Here is a 17219-nt window from a genome sequence, read left to right on the forward strand (position 1 = left end):
GAAGAGACTAGCAGAATGGATTTAAGAAGCAATAGGACAATAAAAACACGACCTAACTATATGTTGTCTACAGGTGACAAACTTTAAATTCAAAGACACAAATAGGTGAAAATAAAAGGATGGAAAAGATATACCATGCAAACAGTAATCAAATAAGAATGGAGACTCTATACCAATATCAAACAAAGTAGATTTTGAAAGAAAAACTGTCACTAGCAACAAAGTAGGACATTTTAAAATGACACAAAGTATCAATTTATCAAAAACATATGAGAAAACAACAGAGTCTCATATAGTCACAAAACAACAGAGTCTCAAGATACATGGAACTAACCTATGCAGAATCAAAGGGAGAAAGACAATTCAACAATAAAGGCTGGAGATATCAATATTCCACTTGCAATAATGAATAGAACAATCAGACAAAAATCAACAAGAAAATAGAAAATAGTATGAAGTTTCCTCAGAAAATTAAAAATAGAACTACCATATGATCCAGCAATCTCATTTCTGGTTATATATCTGAAGGAAGTAAAATCAGTATCTCAAAGACATATCTGCACTCCTATGTTCATTGTAGCATTATTCACAATAGTTAAGACATGGAAACAACCTAAGTGTCCGTAGACAGATGAAAGGATAATGAAGATGTTATCTTTATCTCTCTCTCTCCCCCTCTCTCTAGTGTGTGTGTGTATTATATGTATTATCATACATATACATATGATGTATGTTGTATATATACATATATATGGTGTGTACACACACACACACACACACACACACACACACACACATACATAATGGAATATTTTTCAGCCATGAGAAAGCAGGGAATTCTGCAGCTTGAAGCAACCTGAGAGAACCTATAGGACATTATGCTAAGTGAAATAAGCCAGACAGAGAAAGACAAATGCTATATGATCTCTTATATTTAATTTAAAAAGAGTTGAACTCATAGAAACTGGTGGAATGGTTTATTACCAGGGGCTGTGGGGTGGGGGAAATGGGGAGTTGCTGGTCAAAGGATACAAGCCTTCATTTATAAGATGAATAAGTTCTGGGAATCTAATGTACAGCTTGGTGACTATTCTATTACTAATACTGTATTGCTAAGGGAGTAGATATTAAGTGTTCTCACTACGCACTCACAAAAATGGTAACTATGTGAAGTGATGGATGTGTTAATTAACCTGATTGTAGTAATCATTTCACAAAGTATACATGTATCAAATCATCACATTGTACACTTTAAACAGATACAATTTTGTTTATCAATTATATCTCAATAAAGCTGGGAGACAAAAAGGAATAAAAAAGACAGAGTGGTACTGGCATAAGGATACACACTTAGGCAATGGAATAGAATTGAGATTAGAGGAACATACTCTTACATCTACAGTCAAATGATTTTCAAAAAGACTGCCAAGCCATTCAATGGGGAAAAATTAGTCTTTTCAATAAATGGTGCTGGTTCATTTTTAGGTTAAAAAGTAAATACAAATATAAATGCTATTATTTCCTTCTAGCATTAAAGAGATGGTCTTGGAAATCTGAATTTAGGTGAATGCTGTTCTAGAAGAAGAATTAGTAAGGTAATAATATCTTATGTTAACAGTAAGAAGATGTCTGCATACTCCAAGCAGAAGATTGAATTCCATTCAACTTAACTAGTTTTTTCCTTTCTTCTAAAAGTTCTAGGTGTATATCATGCCAAAACCAAAATACCTTCTTCTGGACATATTGTGGGTCTAAATTTTGCCTATTATTTTAATCATTCAGAGGTATAAATTCATTTTTTCAAACTCTGGTTAAATTTGAATTAATACACAACTGATCTAAAAGTGATTTGGGTGAGATAATACACCTTAACCACCAAAATTATAATATAGTAAATAATAAATTCATCTACACCGAGAAAATAGTATAGTAGCACCCAGAACTGAAGTTATCCTTTAAAAAAGAAAAAAAAATCCCTATAAGATTCTCAAGTCTCCTTTAAGCCACAAGTGAGCTATTAAGCAAAACACAGAAATGATATAGAAACCTTTTTTTAAGTGGGTGTTGGCAGATGTTAGCCAAGCAAATACTTTAAAATAATAAAATTAAATTAAGGGTGCTCTACTAATGTTTTAACCAGACAGCTCAAGATGGTTCCTGGCCAACAGTAAAGACAGCAGGACTTTAGACATATTTGTTAAGATGCTGGTACAGTGAGAAGTGCCAGAAGCCAAATATGTGTTTGGCTGAAACGGTCATTAAGCTACTACTTACAGATGATTACTAGGAACCAGACACCAGGCTAAATTTTTCATGTCTAGTCTTGCATTTATTCCTCAGAACAACTTCCCTGATTATGGTATTATCTTCATCCTTCCCATTTTACAGATGAGAAAACGGGGCTTTTTAAAATGTTAACATCTAAGCCCACTGTCCTCCAGATATTACTTGAGAGTATAGGAGCCTAAATTCAAAGCTTTTAACCACAACATTCTACTTCTGGGCACTTCACTTGGTTGCTTTTAGCTAGGAAATAATTAAGTGCAGATGAAATGAATGCTTGAGCCATTAGACCCCAAATAATCATTTGTTTGTGGAAACATCTGTCTCACTTGGCAAATATCTGAGGTTTAAATATAATTTCATAGTTTGGTCTAGAGAATTAGAACTTCCAGAATTATGAAACTTTGATCATCAAAAAGACCACCTACTGAGAGCCTCAGCCTTTTATAATTGACAGAGCTCCCCCTGGAAAACCCAGGGGATCATGAGACTATTCCCCTTCTCATGATCATGACTTCATTTTCTAGTCCAGGAGAACATGCACCCTTACTCCACCTTTTGGAAACACTTTTTTCCATGTTTGAGAAGAATGGAAGCTTCTACAATCTTTTTTATAGGAAAGCAAAATACTAAACAATCTGAAAGCTGAGTTTCTTTGATTAAATAAATTGATAAATGAACTAAATTAAATAATAGTTGCTTCCCTATAGATTTTTCAATGTCCCTCAATATATAGCACCAGAATTAGATGCAACACTTTGGAAGCATTCAGAGAGCAAGAATATAAGAGGGCTACTATAAGCTTCTATTACTGACTTCTAAGGTTGATTAGCTCTATTATGAAATTGAATTATCACATCTACAGTAATTGGAGAGAGCCATTAATACCTCAAGTATTTCAATGTGTGGTATCTTTAAGCCATTCTATCTCTATTCTTATGAAATTTTTCACCTCAGGTTAACTTGTCATTTTAACCTCTGAGGTCTTTTTGAAATCTATCAACCCTTAGAAATTCCTACACCTTTTTTAACATCTCCAGTTCTCACCGAAATTATTAATCCAAGTATTGAAGAGGACAGAATCAAGTTTGGAGCCATTTTCATCCAACGTGACACTGCCATCATGAGTGCCAAGATGATACACCAACTTTCTGTTCAGATTCCTATCACATGCTCTTAGCCAACTACTTCCTCCAAGTTGACCATTATCAGTATTAGATTAGAAATTCACTTCATCATTTATTCTCCCTTCAGGTTGATGAAATGGTATCCAGACAAGTCAAGATTGTATTAGATGAAACATTTACAGCTACTAATATATCTTACCTCTATCCTATTGGTGATTCATATGAAGAAAATTGTTTTATATTCTCCGTCTAATTTGGTAGTTTTTTTTTGGGGGGGTAGAGTTGCTTTACAATGTTGTGTTAGTTTCTGCTGTACAGCAAAGCAAATCAGTTATATGTATATACATATCCCCTCTTTTTTGGACCCATAAACAAGGTGAAAAGACAACCCTCAGAATGGGAGAAAATATTTGCAAATGAAGCAACTGACAAGGGATTAATCTCCAAAATGTACAAACAGCTCATGCAACTCAGTATCAAAAAAACAAACAACCCAATCAAAAAATGGGTGGAAGACCTAAATAGACATTTCTCCAAGGAAGATATACAGATGGCTAAGAGGCACACGAAAAGATGCTCAACATCACTAATTATTAGAGAAATGCAAATCAAAACTACAATGAGGTATCACCTCACACAGGTCAGAATGGCCATCATCAAAAAATCTACAAACAGTAAATGCTGGAGAGGGTGTGGAGAAAAGGGAACCTTCCTACACTGTTGGTGGGAATGTAAATTGATACAGCCACTATGGAGAACAGTATGAAGGTTCCTTAAAAAAACTAAAAATAGAACCACCATATGACCCAGCAATCCCACTACTGGACATATACCCTGTGAAAACCATAATTTGGTAGTTTTTAATAAATCCTTACAATGACTAACCTTCTATTTCTCTTTCTTTTCACATTAACTCAGACATCTTCTAGCCTGCATCCCCTGTCTCTGATGATTTTCCATGTCAGTATGTACACTAATTGCATCTCCTGATAACATACATTGTGTTACCATATTCAGACAGTACATTTATAGACTTGTGTTTTCTTAGGTAGTGAATCTGTTTATTCTTTTCTGTTGTTGCTAGGTAGTTGATGGGATACTTGATTTCTTTTATGGATTCTAGTTTTCAGTCATTCTTGACTACATTGGCAAGTCTCTAGGCCAGTCTTTACAGTATGAGCCAACGTACCTCCACGTAATGGCACAGAGTACTTGCATCAGAGATGCTGTTTCAGGAGATGTGGGAATGGGCCCAGGAAGCTGTACTTTTAACAAGCAATACCTATGATTTTTATGAACACAAGTTTGAGAGCCTCAAACACTGAAGTTTGGTTCTTCCCAGTTCTGGAGACACATATTCTGTTCTTCATTACAGAGTTTTCATTTAAGTAATTTAAACCAGTCTAGAGAACAAAACCAAATCTTTCTTTTTGATAACTCCTGAAAGATTAAAAGTGGGAAATATTTTATGTCTAATACCTCTAAACCTCAAAAGCACTCTGCAAGTCAGATACTCAGAGAGGTTAAATCGTTTCCTCAAGGTTACATAGATCACGTTTAGCATAGAATTTAAACTAAAGTCAGCATGACTCCAGTGCCTGAGATGACTACAACACATCATGCTATCCCACTCAACTATTTCCTTTAGCCAACAATGGAGATCAGATAAGGACTGAAACTGTTGGAAGGGAGGGAACAAATAGCCTGTATAAGGAGGAGAGAAGGAGACTCAGAGCAGAAAAACGGGGAAGGAGAACAAGCCCACCCCCAGCACACTCTTAGATGGAAGTGGAGGTCTGAGTATATGCTGGAGACAGCTGCCAAAGAACACTAGAAAGATATACAAGGCCCTATGAGGAACAAGGTAAATTCAAGGCAACTTAAGGGAGAGCAGGGTCAGCCTGTCCCCCAACCCTCAATTATAGTGAGACCATTCCAAGATGGTTACACTCAGATATTGGTCTTTAGGTTAATTATTCAGTGAAAAAATAAAGGTCCTCTTAAGGAACATGGTTTGTGTGTATGACATCCATAAGTTAGGTGCTCATATTGGAAGAACTGGGGAAAGAATAAGCTGGTTTATTGGAAACTTTTAGAGAACTGATGATATAAATCTTTTAACTGGGTGATTTAAAAAAAGAAAATATGTAAAGAAACAGACTAGAATTCAACGTTCAAACTAAATTTTTTCATTCACTTACTACTTACTCTTTCATTTGTTAAATATTTATTGACTGCCTGCTATATACCTGGAATTAAACTAAGTGCTGGAGCGTTCTTCTAGGTTAAGATTGCTCAGAAAATGTAGAGTAAATATATGAATGAATGGATGGACGGAATGAAGGAATGAATAAAAGTTTAACAAGCAATCACGTGAATTAGAGAAAATGAACAACATGTACAATGAGAGCTTGGCTAGCTCTCTGCAAATATCCTTGGCTGAGTTAGGAAAGCTCAAGCCTACAATTCTTGGCCCTTTCTGATGAGCCTCTAGAGATGTGAAGTCTTACACTCAAGGTCAGGTAATCTTTCAAGTTTACCTGTGAAGCTATAGCATTCATGAAGTGTTCCACAGCCAACCAGACTTTTGATTAAAGCACATGAGAGAAGATCCTGAGTCAAGAATAGCTTCTCCTCACAAAATCTATCTTATAGGCAAGCAGGATAATCACAGACAATGCTAAGGAAAACCCCTGCAAGTTCTGGGTTGTTTTCTTTCTTTTTTCAACATAAGTTATCTGCACAAAGTTATCAGTTGACAGAATTCAAATAATTAAAACACAGGGTAGTGCACTTATTTATTTATGAGTTCCAGCACTTCCTATTTGACAACCTGAAAACTGAAGATCTTAATATGAGCAATTATAATGAAAATAATGTAAAAAAAACTATATACTCTTTTTATACAGATTAAAATAAACACTTGCTTCTTTTATACTACAATTCAATAAAAATGGGCCCACTATGTTTTAAAAAAGCCACAGAAATACTCTTGTTAAGATGTGAAGATGCCATTACCATGCACATGCAGTTGAATGTGCTGTTGTGTTTCTCCAGCTGCATTGGTAGCCACACATGTGTATCTGCCAGCATCTTCCATGAGGGCTTTGGCAATTTGTAGAACTCGACCAGAAGACTGTATCTAATTGGGATCAGAAAGTATGGCAGCATTTTGTACTTTATACTTGGACTTGAAAACATCTGCTGAATAGACAAACTCATTTAAATTTATAATATCTAGCTATATTTTTATGCCAGTATCTTAATTATCTTTTGATAGATTAGAGCCAGATCACTTCATCATGCACAAGAAAATAGACTATTTTGATTGAAAAGCTTTTCTTAGTCATTGGAAAACACAAAACAGTGTTACCTAAGGCAAGCCTGCTGGTACAGTCATAAAACTCCACTGAATAAAAGACTTTAGCACTGCAACTATGAGGTATGTGATGACAATTTAAGCTATTTGAAAAAAATATGGTTACATTTATGTAACACTTCATAAATAGTTTTAAAACAATCTTTTTTGATTAAATGGTCATGGTGGCCAGAAAAACAATAAAAATTATAAAATATGAGTAATGGAAATGCAGATAAATTTCCTTGACTGGTTTTCCTTATTTCCCTCTTAAACGCATTGCAGCTAGCCTCTACCATTTTGGAACTGGTGATTCAGTGGTTATTTTTTGAAAATGATTATTCAGAGGTTACCAGTTAACTTCTAATCACAGCATGCAGCAGCCTAGGCAGTGAGCTCATACTCTCCTTCACCATCTACAGCATTTGGCGTTGTTGACTTCCTGCTCCTTCAGTCACTCTGTCCTCTGGGAGCCGAAGGTACAGCATTCCCTCAGTTCTCATTCTCTGACTTTCTTAGTAGATTACTTTATGGAATCTGCTTCCTCTTCCTGTCCCATAAACAGGAAACTTAGCTTTCTGATAGTTTTCATCCAAACCCATGGCTGTGATGAAGAATCCCATGCAGACTCCTAAATTTACAGCATTGGCCTCAACTTTTCTCCTGAGCTTCCAGCTATCTGCTGGACAGGTTAGCACATGAAATTGAACAACCCAAAACAAAGCTGTTTTCCTGTATTTCTAAACCAAATTCTCATTGAGTGTTTCCAATTTTGTTTAATGGCACCAGTCATCTGGGTTTCAGAGCCCACTTTGACTCTCTTAGTAATTATACCACTCTGTGTTTCTCAGATCCCCTGTCTCCATTCTCACAGCCACTGTGGGATTATAATGGCTCCTTAATTTATATTCCAGTGTCTCCAACCTCCCGAACTGTTAATCTGCCTTGCATACTGTTGCCAGAATAATTTGTCTAAAATGCCAATTTGATCCTTTTACCAGTCCCCCTTCAAAGCTCATTTATGGCTCCCCACTTTGCCCAGAATGAAATCCGAACTCAGCAAAGCCTTCCAGGCTTACCGCATTCTGACCCCATATGATCTTCTCTCCATACACTCCCACATAAACTCCCACGTAACTTATTCTTCATCCATACTGTACTAAACACGTTAAGCAGCACATTCATATACTTATATTCACTTCTAGACTTTCACATACGGCCTTTAAGTGCAGTAATTTCTTAAGATCCTGAACTAGATCATTTTTTTTTCTATTTCTTCTTACTCTTTATTCTGTCCTTGGATAAACTCATCTATGTCCATGCGTTTCAAATATGATCTGTGTGCCAATATCCCCAGCCAGAACTATCTTTTGAGCTCCAAGACCATATATTCAATGGTCTACCTGGCAACTCCACTAGTTTATTTCAAGGTCAACTCAACACTCAGAAGTCTAAAACTCAAATCACAGTTATTCCCCCTCAAACTTATCTTCCTCCAAAGTCTCCTTTCTCACTGGATGGCATCACTTTTTATGCACTTGTATAGATTAGCTTCCTACTAATTTTTCTTGATATTCTCCACTCCCTCACCTTTCATCAACAATCTATAATCAAGCCCTAATGATTTAACCAATAAATAACTCTCAAATATATCCATGTATCCTCATCTCTATGGCCAGCATGTGAGTCCAAATTTCTATCTTTTCTCTCCTACACAAATGCAAATAAGTTCAATTGATTTCCACATATCTACTTTTGACTCCTTCAATTCATTCTCCAAACGGGCCAAGGTAACTACTGAAAATATAAGCCTGATCATGTCCCTCTTCTCTTAAAACTGTTCAAAAATTTCACATTGTGAAATTCACAAAGTGAAAATAAAATCATTAACTTACTTAAATGCCTCTGGTCTTCTCTAATACCATTTCTCCCTTGCTCTTGGTTCCCTAATCCAATGGCTTGCTTTCATGTTCTCAAGAGGTGTCATGCTCCCCTTTACTTTTTGTTTGCCCATGCATATCTTCTCTGAAAGATTCTACTCACCTCTTTTCTATTAATTTGCCCACTTAACTCCATATGTTCTTCAGATCTCTGCTTAAAGACTTTCTCCATAAATTACCCTCCCTCACGCTGTTGGAGGAGGTCACTGAGAGGATGTGACCGCAGGGATGGCCCATGAGCTGGACTCAGGCATTTGGAGGCTCCTCATCTTCTCCCCATTTTTGGAATGTGCATTCCATCTTCTTTCCCAGTGCTAGAAACTGCCCAAGGACGCAGCCTTGAGATAGTAGTGTGATGTTGAGACCATCTGGACAGGATATATGACTGAACCCAGTTAAGACCTCTATATAAACTTTTGAGATTTGGTGGGCACGTGAGGAGATCTACTCATCTTGCAGTCATCCAAGACAAGCCTGGTAAGTAAGTTCCCTTGCTTATTAAACCTGCCCCCTACCAATCTGGAGTGCTGTGCCTCTTCCTTAGATCTCTCTCTGCTCTCTCTGAATAGGGGGCCGATTTCAGATGACACCCAGGAAGCTCCAGGGGTTGCAAACCAACACACGCTCAAAGGCTTTCCTCATTATCTGTTCTTATACCTCTCTATACTGTCTCCTAAAATTACTCATCACAGTTTGCAATTATACTTTTGTACAGCTGTATGATAAATATCTGTCTCCCAGGTAAACAGTTGTTTACCTGCTTTATGTTAGAGGGCTACATATTAAATCTTTTGTTAGCGCAAATATGTGAGATTAGTTCCACTGAATTTGGAATAGGAATGATAAATGAACAGATATCCATCACTTCTGCCGGGAGAAGAACTTGGCACATCCCTTGTTACTGAAACCTACCTCAAGCAAAGCTCAAACCCATGTTAGTCAATTAACTTGATCTTAGTAGCAAAATCTATTAATTATTTTAATTGTATCATGTAGATCACTCAGGCTTGCAATCTACCTATCTATTAATTCAACAAATATGTACTGAGATAGTTATATGCCAGGGACTATACTCAATATGAAAATACACAAGTGAACTTATTCATAGAGACTGAGTCTCTGCCATCATGATGTTTATAAACTAAACTATGTTTTTCAAGAAACCATTTCACTTAGGTTTATGTATCAATAGATATAACTCTACCTTAATCCTGGTCAATGGTGAATATACTGATGATACTCTGACTTACTTAGTACTGATGAACTATTCATCCATAAGATACTAGTTTTTGAATAATTAAAACAGGCATAAATTGAAATAATAAAAATACCAACCACTATGTTAAAATTAACATCATTGTTAAAGTTATTAGTCTTTAATTAATTCCATTTTTCAAATCAAAATATTAAGTTAAATTCTGAAAAACCCTAAGGAAAACACATATTGTTTTAGTACATTTCCTGCAAAATCTATCCAACAGGAAAATCTATAATTAAGAAAGGAGAATATGATAGCTCCATATATAGCTTTCTCATCTTGGGCAAAATAATATTCATACTTACTTTGAGGTTTCCTTGGGCAGTGTTGACAGGTTGGCCATCTTTTAACCATGTAATGGATGGCTTTGGAATGCCATTGGCTATGCACTGCAAGGTGATGGGCTTATACCTTACTACAGCTCTCTCAGAAAGCCCTGAGGATTTGATTGTTGGAGGAACTAGATTTAAGAAAAAGAGAGGAGAAGAAATGAAAGAAGGAAGAGAAAAGGAAGTGAGGGAGGGAACGAAAACTATAATCAGTGGGATCAAACACTTAAAAGTCTGCATCCAAGAACTTGAAACTTCAAAATTTAGACAAGGGCAGAGGCCTATTTTAACAAACAGAATAATTTCACTCCACGCATTTCACTTATAACTTCTAGCAATTTTAGAGATTACTTGTTTCTTAACTATGGGTCTCTAATTCTCCAGAGAATAAGTGAAATGTATTTACAGCAACTGCAATCCACATGTATGTTTGGTTTACAACCTCTTGGTGTGTTTTCCCAATCTACTATGACCTGCCCTTTCTCTAGAACTGCCTCATTAAATTGGGGTGGGTTTCCAGTACCCATATTTATACCACATGACTCTGTCCCCAGCAAGGCTGATTAAATCCAGGATAGTAACTTGATTTAAGCTGGGCCTGCCAGATCCCCTCCCTCAAGAATTGGAATTGAGACTGAGAAACAGGATTAGCTGTATTTCATCAAAATACAGGAAAAAACCAGTCCGCCTGGGAAGAATGAAGTTGATGTTCATAGAAACCTCTGCTTGTGGCTTCCAAAGACTCTCCAGTTTCTCATTCCAGTCCCTCCCTCCCCAAGGTCTCCCAAGTGAGACACCTAATACCCTGGCAGAGGGTTGCTTCTGTCATTAGATTAATGGTTCTAACCCTATTGTGCCAGTTCCATGAGTGCACTTATGTGCCCTGGATCCTGCATAACACCCTCAGCCTCCATTTCTGGAAATGACTTTATTCACACTCCCTCCTGTTTTGGCTGAACCTTTGAACACTCGTATCCCCCCTTTATTTGAAATTTGCTGCCTGCCTCTTCTATCTTCTTTGATCTCATTCCTCAGACCCTCACATTCTAGGCAGAATATACCTCTTACCATTTAAATTTTGTCTCAGTTCATTCACATGATACCTCTTGGTTAAATCTTCTGTGTTAGTAAAGTGCCTTAAAATTTCCCAATATCTAATTCAAATTTGATCCAAATTCTCACTCAAATTAGCACTACTTTCCACAACTCAAGATTTATCCAGATTACTGAGCTAAGTTCTGAATTAGATACTGAAACAATGCATAAATGAATTTTCAGTGAAATGCTCCTTCTTCAGCCTACCATGAACAGTCACTTCAAACTCCTTCTTGTGGTCTCCAGCAGTGTTTGTTGCTATACACCGATAAAGGCCTGTGTCTGACACTTGAGCCTGGGCTATAACCAGTTTGTGTCCATTTAGTAAGATCTTGAATCCATCCCTTTCATCAATTAGCTGGCCATCCTTCAGCCACCTACAGAAATAAGGCAAAAAGAAGTCTGGAGACATATTTCAAATAACTATGTTCCTAACTATATCTTAAATAACTATGTTTCTAAAGCAATCTATCTATCTCGGAGGAACTACATTTATTCATATATTTGACTTATATACTTATATATATGTATGTATATGTATATATATGCATATATGATACATTTATATATATGTATTCTCAATTATGTACTTGCCTAATTTCCCATCTGCTCACTCTAATAAAATAAACTGTAAATAGGGAAAAGAAAAGGGAAACCTAGTTTAACAAAGAAGCTGGCATATTATTGGAACCCAAGAACTAGGTGTACAGTTCTTCATTCTACTATTAATGCTGGGCTACAGAAAGAGGCAAATGCCCCTACATAGCACTCACTTCAAATGTTTAAATAATATTAACCAACAAAACACACATAATCTTAAAACATCAGTAAAATAAAATCCTAAAATCATATAGCATTATAATTTTTAACTTATTATGAATTATCACTTGCCATTTAGTTTTATAATCATGTGTGAACATATTTTAGCCCAGAAGTTAGCTGAGTATCTGTTCCTTTGCATGTCCCAGAGCACTTTGGAAATGAAAGATAAGTATTCAAGAAATACTTTGTGAATGAAGGAATGAGAAAAAAGTATTGGTAATCATATATTCACGTTAACTTCCACTATTCCTTAACATGTCTGGCATACTGTTTTAAATTCCGTTGTTCATTTAACATTTCAGTGCTTCAGGAAGATCTGACAGATACTGCTTAATAGTCTGTTTCTATGAACGGAAAATGTAATTTTTAAGAGCATATAATGAAGTCTTCTAATTGAGCAGATTTATGGGCCCTGTGAGTATCAAATAAAAGTTGCCTTGAATATAGAGTATGTCTTTTAAAAGAGGGATATAATTAGTATAATTTTATAAATCACTTTTGAATGACACAGAACCTCTTTCAAGATAGCTCTAAAACACTCAAATAAAGAAGTGGGAGATATTTAGAAGACATACCAAAACCCTTACATGATAGTTGGTGGAGGAGAGCCTGTCGCTTGACAATCTAGCTCCAGTAAGTTATTAACCATCACAATGAAGTAAGACATTTCATCTCCTCCTTCTATAGCTGGTGGCACTAGAAAACAGCAAGGATGTAACATACAAAGAAATGTTTACAAGAAAAAATATAGCATCACTTTAAGCAATACTAAGTTGCACTTAGAAGGCTGATAAGTATCATAGTCATTTGGTACATGAAGGAGACTTGAAATGTATTGTAAAATACCTTTTACAATACACATTTGCCATAATCAATAAATATACTTTCGACACGCTGTGAATTTTTCTCAGTTAATCTAGCACTATGGGGCTGATGATGCCATCAAAACATAAAGTTGATTCATATTTTATGTTGCTTATTTTCATAAGAATAAGATAAGGGAACCTCAAAAATTGGGCCTGCATTGAAAGCCTTCAATTTATAAAGAAATAGAGATGTAAGGTTACAAGATAACTTCCCAAGTCCCACAGACTAAGTTTCCTATTGTTTAGCACAGTGCTCATGACAAGAGACCATGCTGTCACTCATTACAATCAGATATTGTCACAAATGTAAAAAGGCATCTACCTAGTTACAAAGTGTACCTATCAGGGCAAGTGGAAGATTTATGTGGGTTTTTAGATCTTGGGACTCTGGTGATCAATTCACCACTCAGTAATGTGTAGTCCAGAGTTGAACAGATCACTAAACCTTCTCTAAGATTGTTTTAATATTCCATGAACACAAAAGCATTTAATAAACTAGTCAGGTTTTGCTATGAATATGAGAATACAGGTGGCAGCATCCTCATTTACCTAAGACGTCAACTTCGTATTTGATTTCCTTTTCTCCTGCCACACTGGTAGCCACACATATATACTGTCCCCTATTGACTTCTAGGGCACCCATGATTTCTAGTTTCTTCCCACCAGCTTCTATGCGGATGTTGTCACTCGCTTTCACAGGTACACCGTCTTTCAACCAGGTGAGAACTGGAGGAGGGTTGCCAGCAGCTTTACATTCCAGTGTCAACGAATGAGCAATAACCACTTGCTTAGTGAGAGGCACAGCCAAGTCACCTTCAATCATTGGAGGAACTAGGTAGAAAAAAGTAATATTTCAGACAATTCTTTAAAATCCTAATGAAATAAAGGGGATTCTTTTCATTTTTAACTCACGTAGTTTGACTATAGAAACTACCTATATGTTCATCTCCCCCTAAGCTACTGAGGAAAGAATTTCTTGGTTCAGCTTATCTGCAATTAGTCTAAATATTGTAGGATACTCTATACTGTGTCTGGGTTAAAAAGGACAAATTGGAGAGAATGAGCTTAGTCCTAAGAACTACTTTACCTTCTCCATAAAAATCAAATGGTCTATATTCCCAAGTGCCATAGGCAGATGGTTGACTGAATGAATGGGCCACTTCTTGCTAACCTTAGCTTTTTAAAATATTTTTCCAAATCATGAGACAAATTCTTCTAATTCCAATGTATGCATATCGAAGACAACCCAACCCAACAGGGATTTATTAGTGAACAAATTGCATGTTGCCATATTCGAAAGCATAGGCAGAAAAGTACATAATTAGGGCCTCCCTGGTGGCGCAGTGGTTGAGAGTCCGCCTGCCGATGCAGGGGATACGGGTTCGTGCCCCGGTCTGGGAGGATCCCATATGCCGCGGAGCGGCTGGGCCCGTGAGCCATGGCCGCTGGGCCTGCGCATCCGGAGCCTGTGCTCCGCAACGGGAGAGGCCACAACAGTGAGAGGCCCACATAACGCAAAAAGGAAAAAAAAAAAAAAAAAAAAAAGAAAAGTACATAATTAAAACATATATTTTTTTCCTTACCATAGACATCCACATGGAATGATTTTTCAGCAGTCCCAGCAACATTGGTTACTTGACACTTATATGTTGCTGAATCAGAGACCTGTGCTCGAGGGATATGAAGAAATTGTCCTTTATCAATATAAAGTGCTTGTGAGCTGGATATGACTGGTTGGCTGTCTTTATACCAAGTAATAGCAGGCATTGGAAGTCCCCGTGTTTCACATTCCAGTTTAATGATGCTGTTGATCAGTGCTGATATTTCTGTGGTGACATTCCCTCCTTTAATACTAGGTGGAACTACAAAGGATTTCAGAACAGAAACAACTCTTCTAAGTTTTAGCATCTGCATCAAAGTCTCAAATGCTATAGATATTTAAATAATGCATTAAAGTAAATATGAATTAAAGACAATTAGGAAGTCTGTGATTTACCTACTGATAATTAGTTGCCTGTTTTGTCAAAACAATCTTCACCACTGTCCTTTTGGGTTTCAGATTTCAGTGAAAGCAGAATGTCAGTTTTCATTTCAGGGGTTCATTTAAGCCCAATAGATCATATTACAGTAACTAAGAAAGTCGTGTTTAACAAACAAAGCTAAACAAAATAAATCCCACTTAAAGTAAATACAATAAGTTTGAAATGAGGCCAAGGGAGCAAAAATGTCAGATGAGGTACAACTGCACGCCCTTTCCCCAGGAAATACAAAAGGCCTAAGTGCTTTCATATCCAGCTACTGGTAATAGCTGTGGAGTCTTTAACTTTTGCTTCTTCTTACTTTGTTTTTTTTTTTTGGAACTGCCACAGAGAGTTCATTCACTCAATTATACTCATCTAATTGGCTACATGTGTATCTTTCATAATTCAGTAACCACATGTCTGGCCTCTCACACCACATGAGGACTCTGCTGCTGGAAAAACACCACCACTGACTCAAGCCCTGCTACATACTCTGAACACGATCATTCCAGGATTATGCTATCACTGCAATAACTTAAAATAAATTAAATGGCATGTGCCTGAATTTGAGTGCCTTAACTTTTAAAAATAAACTTTTATTTTAGAAGAGAATGTTTTTCTTATGTTTGGACTAGGGTTATGGGTTTTGGAAACACGATCACAGAGTGCCATTCTCATCAATCATATCAAGGGTACACACTATCAACATAGCTTATCACGATGTTGACCTTGACCACCTGGTTGAGGTAGATTTTGCTAGGTTCCTCCACTGTAAAGTTACTCTCTTTTGCTCTTTTGAAAAGAATCACTCTTCCCAGCCCATATATATGAGGGCGGGGGGAGCAATTCTACTTCCTTGAGAGGGGAATACCTACATAATTTATCTGGAATTCTTCTGTATGAGAGATTAGTCTCTCTTCCCCAATTTATTTATTTATATCAATATGCACTCATGGAGATTCATTTTATACTTTGGGTATAATCCAATACTACACTATTTATTTTATTGTTCAAACTGTTCCAGTTATGGCCTTTGGGAGCTATTCCAACCAGCCCTATGTCCCTCTGACATAATCACATCATATTATTTTAGTATTTTCTTACTTTCTGGCCCTACTACATGCTCCAGGCTCATCTTTATACTCTCTGCCCCAGCCTTAGAATTAACTATTTCTCCTAGAAGCTCTGGTTCTTTTTAGTGGAAAAGAATATTAGGAAACAGTATCTAGATCTGAGTAGAATTCCTTAATGTTTTCTGATAATTGTTCTTAGAACTAGTTCATAGTGACAAACATTAATATACATATTTTTTTCCTCACACATAAATGAAGGCAAGATCTACTATACAGGCATACTTCATTTTATTGTGCTTTGCCGACACTGTATTTTTCACAAACTGAAGGTCTGTGGCAGGCCTGCAATGAGCAAGTCTATTGGCACTATTTTCCAACAGCATTGGCTCACTTCCTGTCTTTGTCACATTTTGGTATTTCTATCAGTATTTCAAATTTTCTCATTATTATTATATTTGTTGTGGAGATCTATGATCAGAGATTTTATTTTATTCTTTTTAGTGATCATGATGGATTCTTTAATAAAAATATCATTATATTTTTTAACATCTTTATTGGAGTATAATTGCTTTACAATGGTGTGTTAGTTGCTGCTTTATAACAAAGTAAATCAGTTAGACATATACATATATCCCCATGTCTCTTCCCTCTTACGTCCCCCTGCCTCCCACCCTCCCTATCCCACCCCTCTAGGTGGTCACAAAGCACCGAGCTGATCTCCCTGTGCTATGCAGCTGCTTCCCACTAGCTATCTATTTTACATTTGGTAGTGTATTTACGTCCATGCCACTCTCTCATTTTGTCTCAGCTTACCCTTCCCCCTGCCCGTGTCCTCAAGTCCATTCTCTGGGAGGTCTGCGTCTTTATTACCGTCTTGCCCCTAGGTTCTTCATCACCTTTTTTTTTAGATTCCATATATATGTGTTAGCATACAGTATTTGTTTTCCTCTTTCTGACTTACTTCACTCTGTATGACAGACTCTAGGTCCATCCACCTCACTGCAAATAACTCAGTTTCGTTTCTTTTTATGGCTGAGTAATATTCCA

At 36.6% G+C, this 17219-nt stretch overlaps 1 protein-coding gene across 7 annotated transcripts in view; it reads right to left on the minus strand.

Annotated features, from left to right (window-relative positions):
* HMCN1 (hemicentin 1) overlaps positions 1-17219 on the minus strand; it is a 755474-nt gene that overhangs the window by 210141 nt on the left and 528114 nt on the right. For all 7 annotated transcript variants that reach the window (XR_009531210.1, XM_060091137.1, XM_060091136.1 and 4 more), the window contains 6 exons: positions 14662-14940; positions 13628-13909; positions 12800-12908; positions 11598-11767; positions 10272-10426; positions 6429-6552 (listed from right to left, as the gene is read on the minus strand). Coding sequence is in view for 6 of the 7 variants with exons in the window: in XM_060091137.1 (XP_059947120.1) it covers positions 6429-6552; positions 10272-10426; positions 11598-11767; positions 12800-12908; positions 13628-13909; positions 14662-14940 (1119 nt within the window). In the remaining variant the exon portion in view is untranslated. The remainder of the gene's footprint in view (positions 1-6428; positions 6553-10271; positions 10427-11597; positions 11768-12799; positions 12909-13627; positions 13910-14661; positions 14941-17219) is intronic.

This window comes from Mesoplodon densirostris, chromosome 2 (assembly GCF_025265405.1).
Source record: "Mesoplodon densirostris isolate mMesDen1 chromosome 2, mMesDen1 primary haplotype, whole genome shotgun sequence".
Classification (NCBI taxonomy): domain Eukaryota; kingdom Metazoa; phylum Chordata; class Mammalia; order Artiodactyla; family Ziphiidae; genus Mesoplodon; species Mesoplodon densirostris.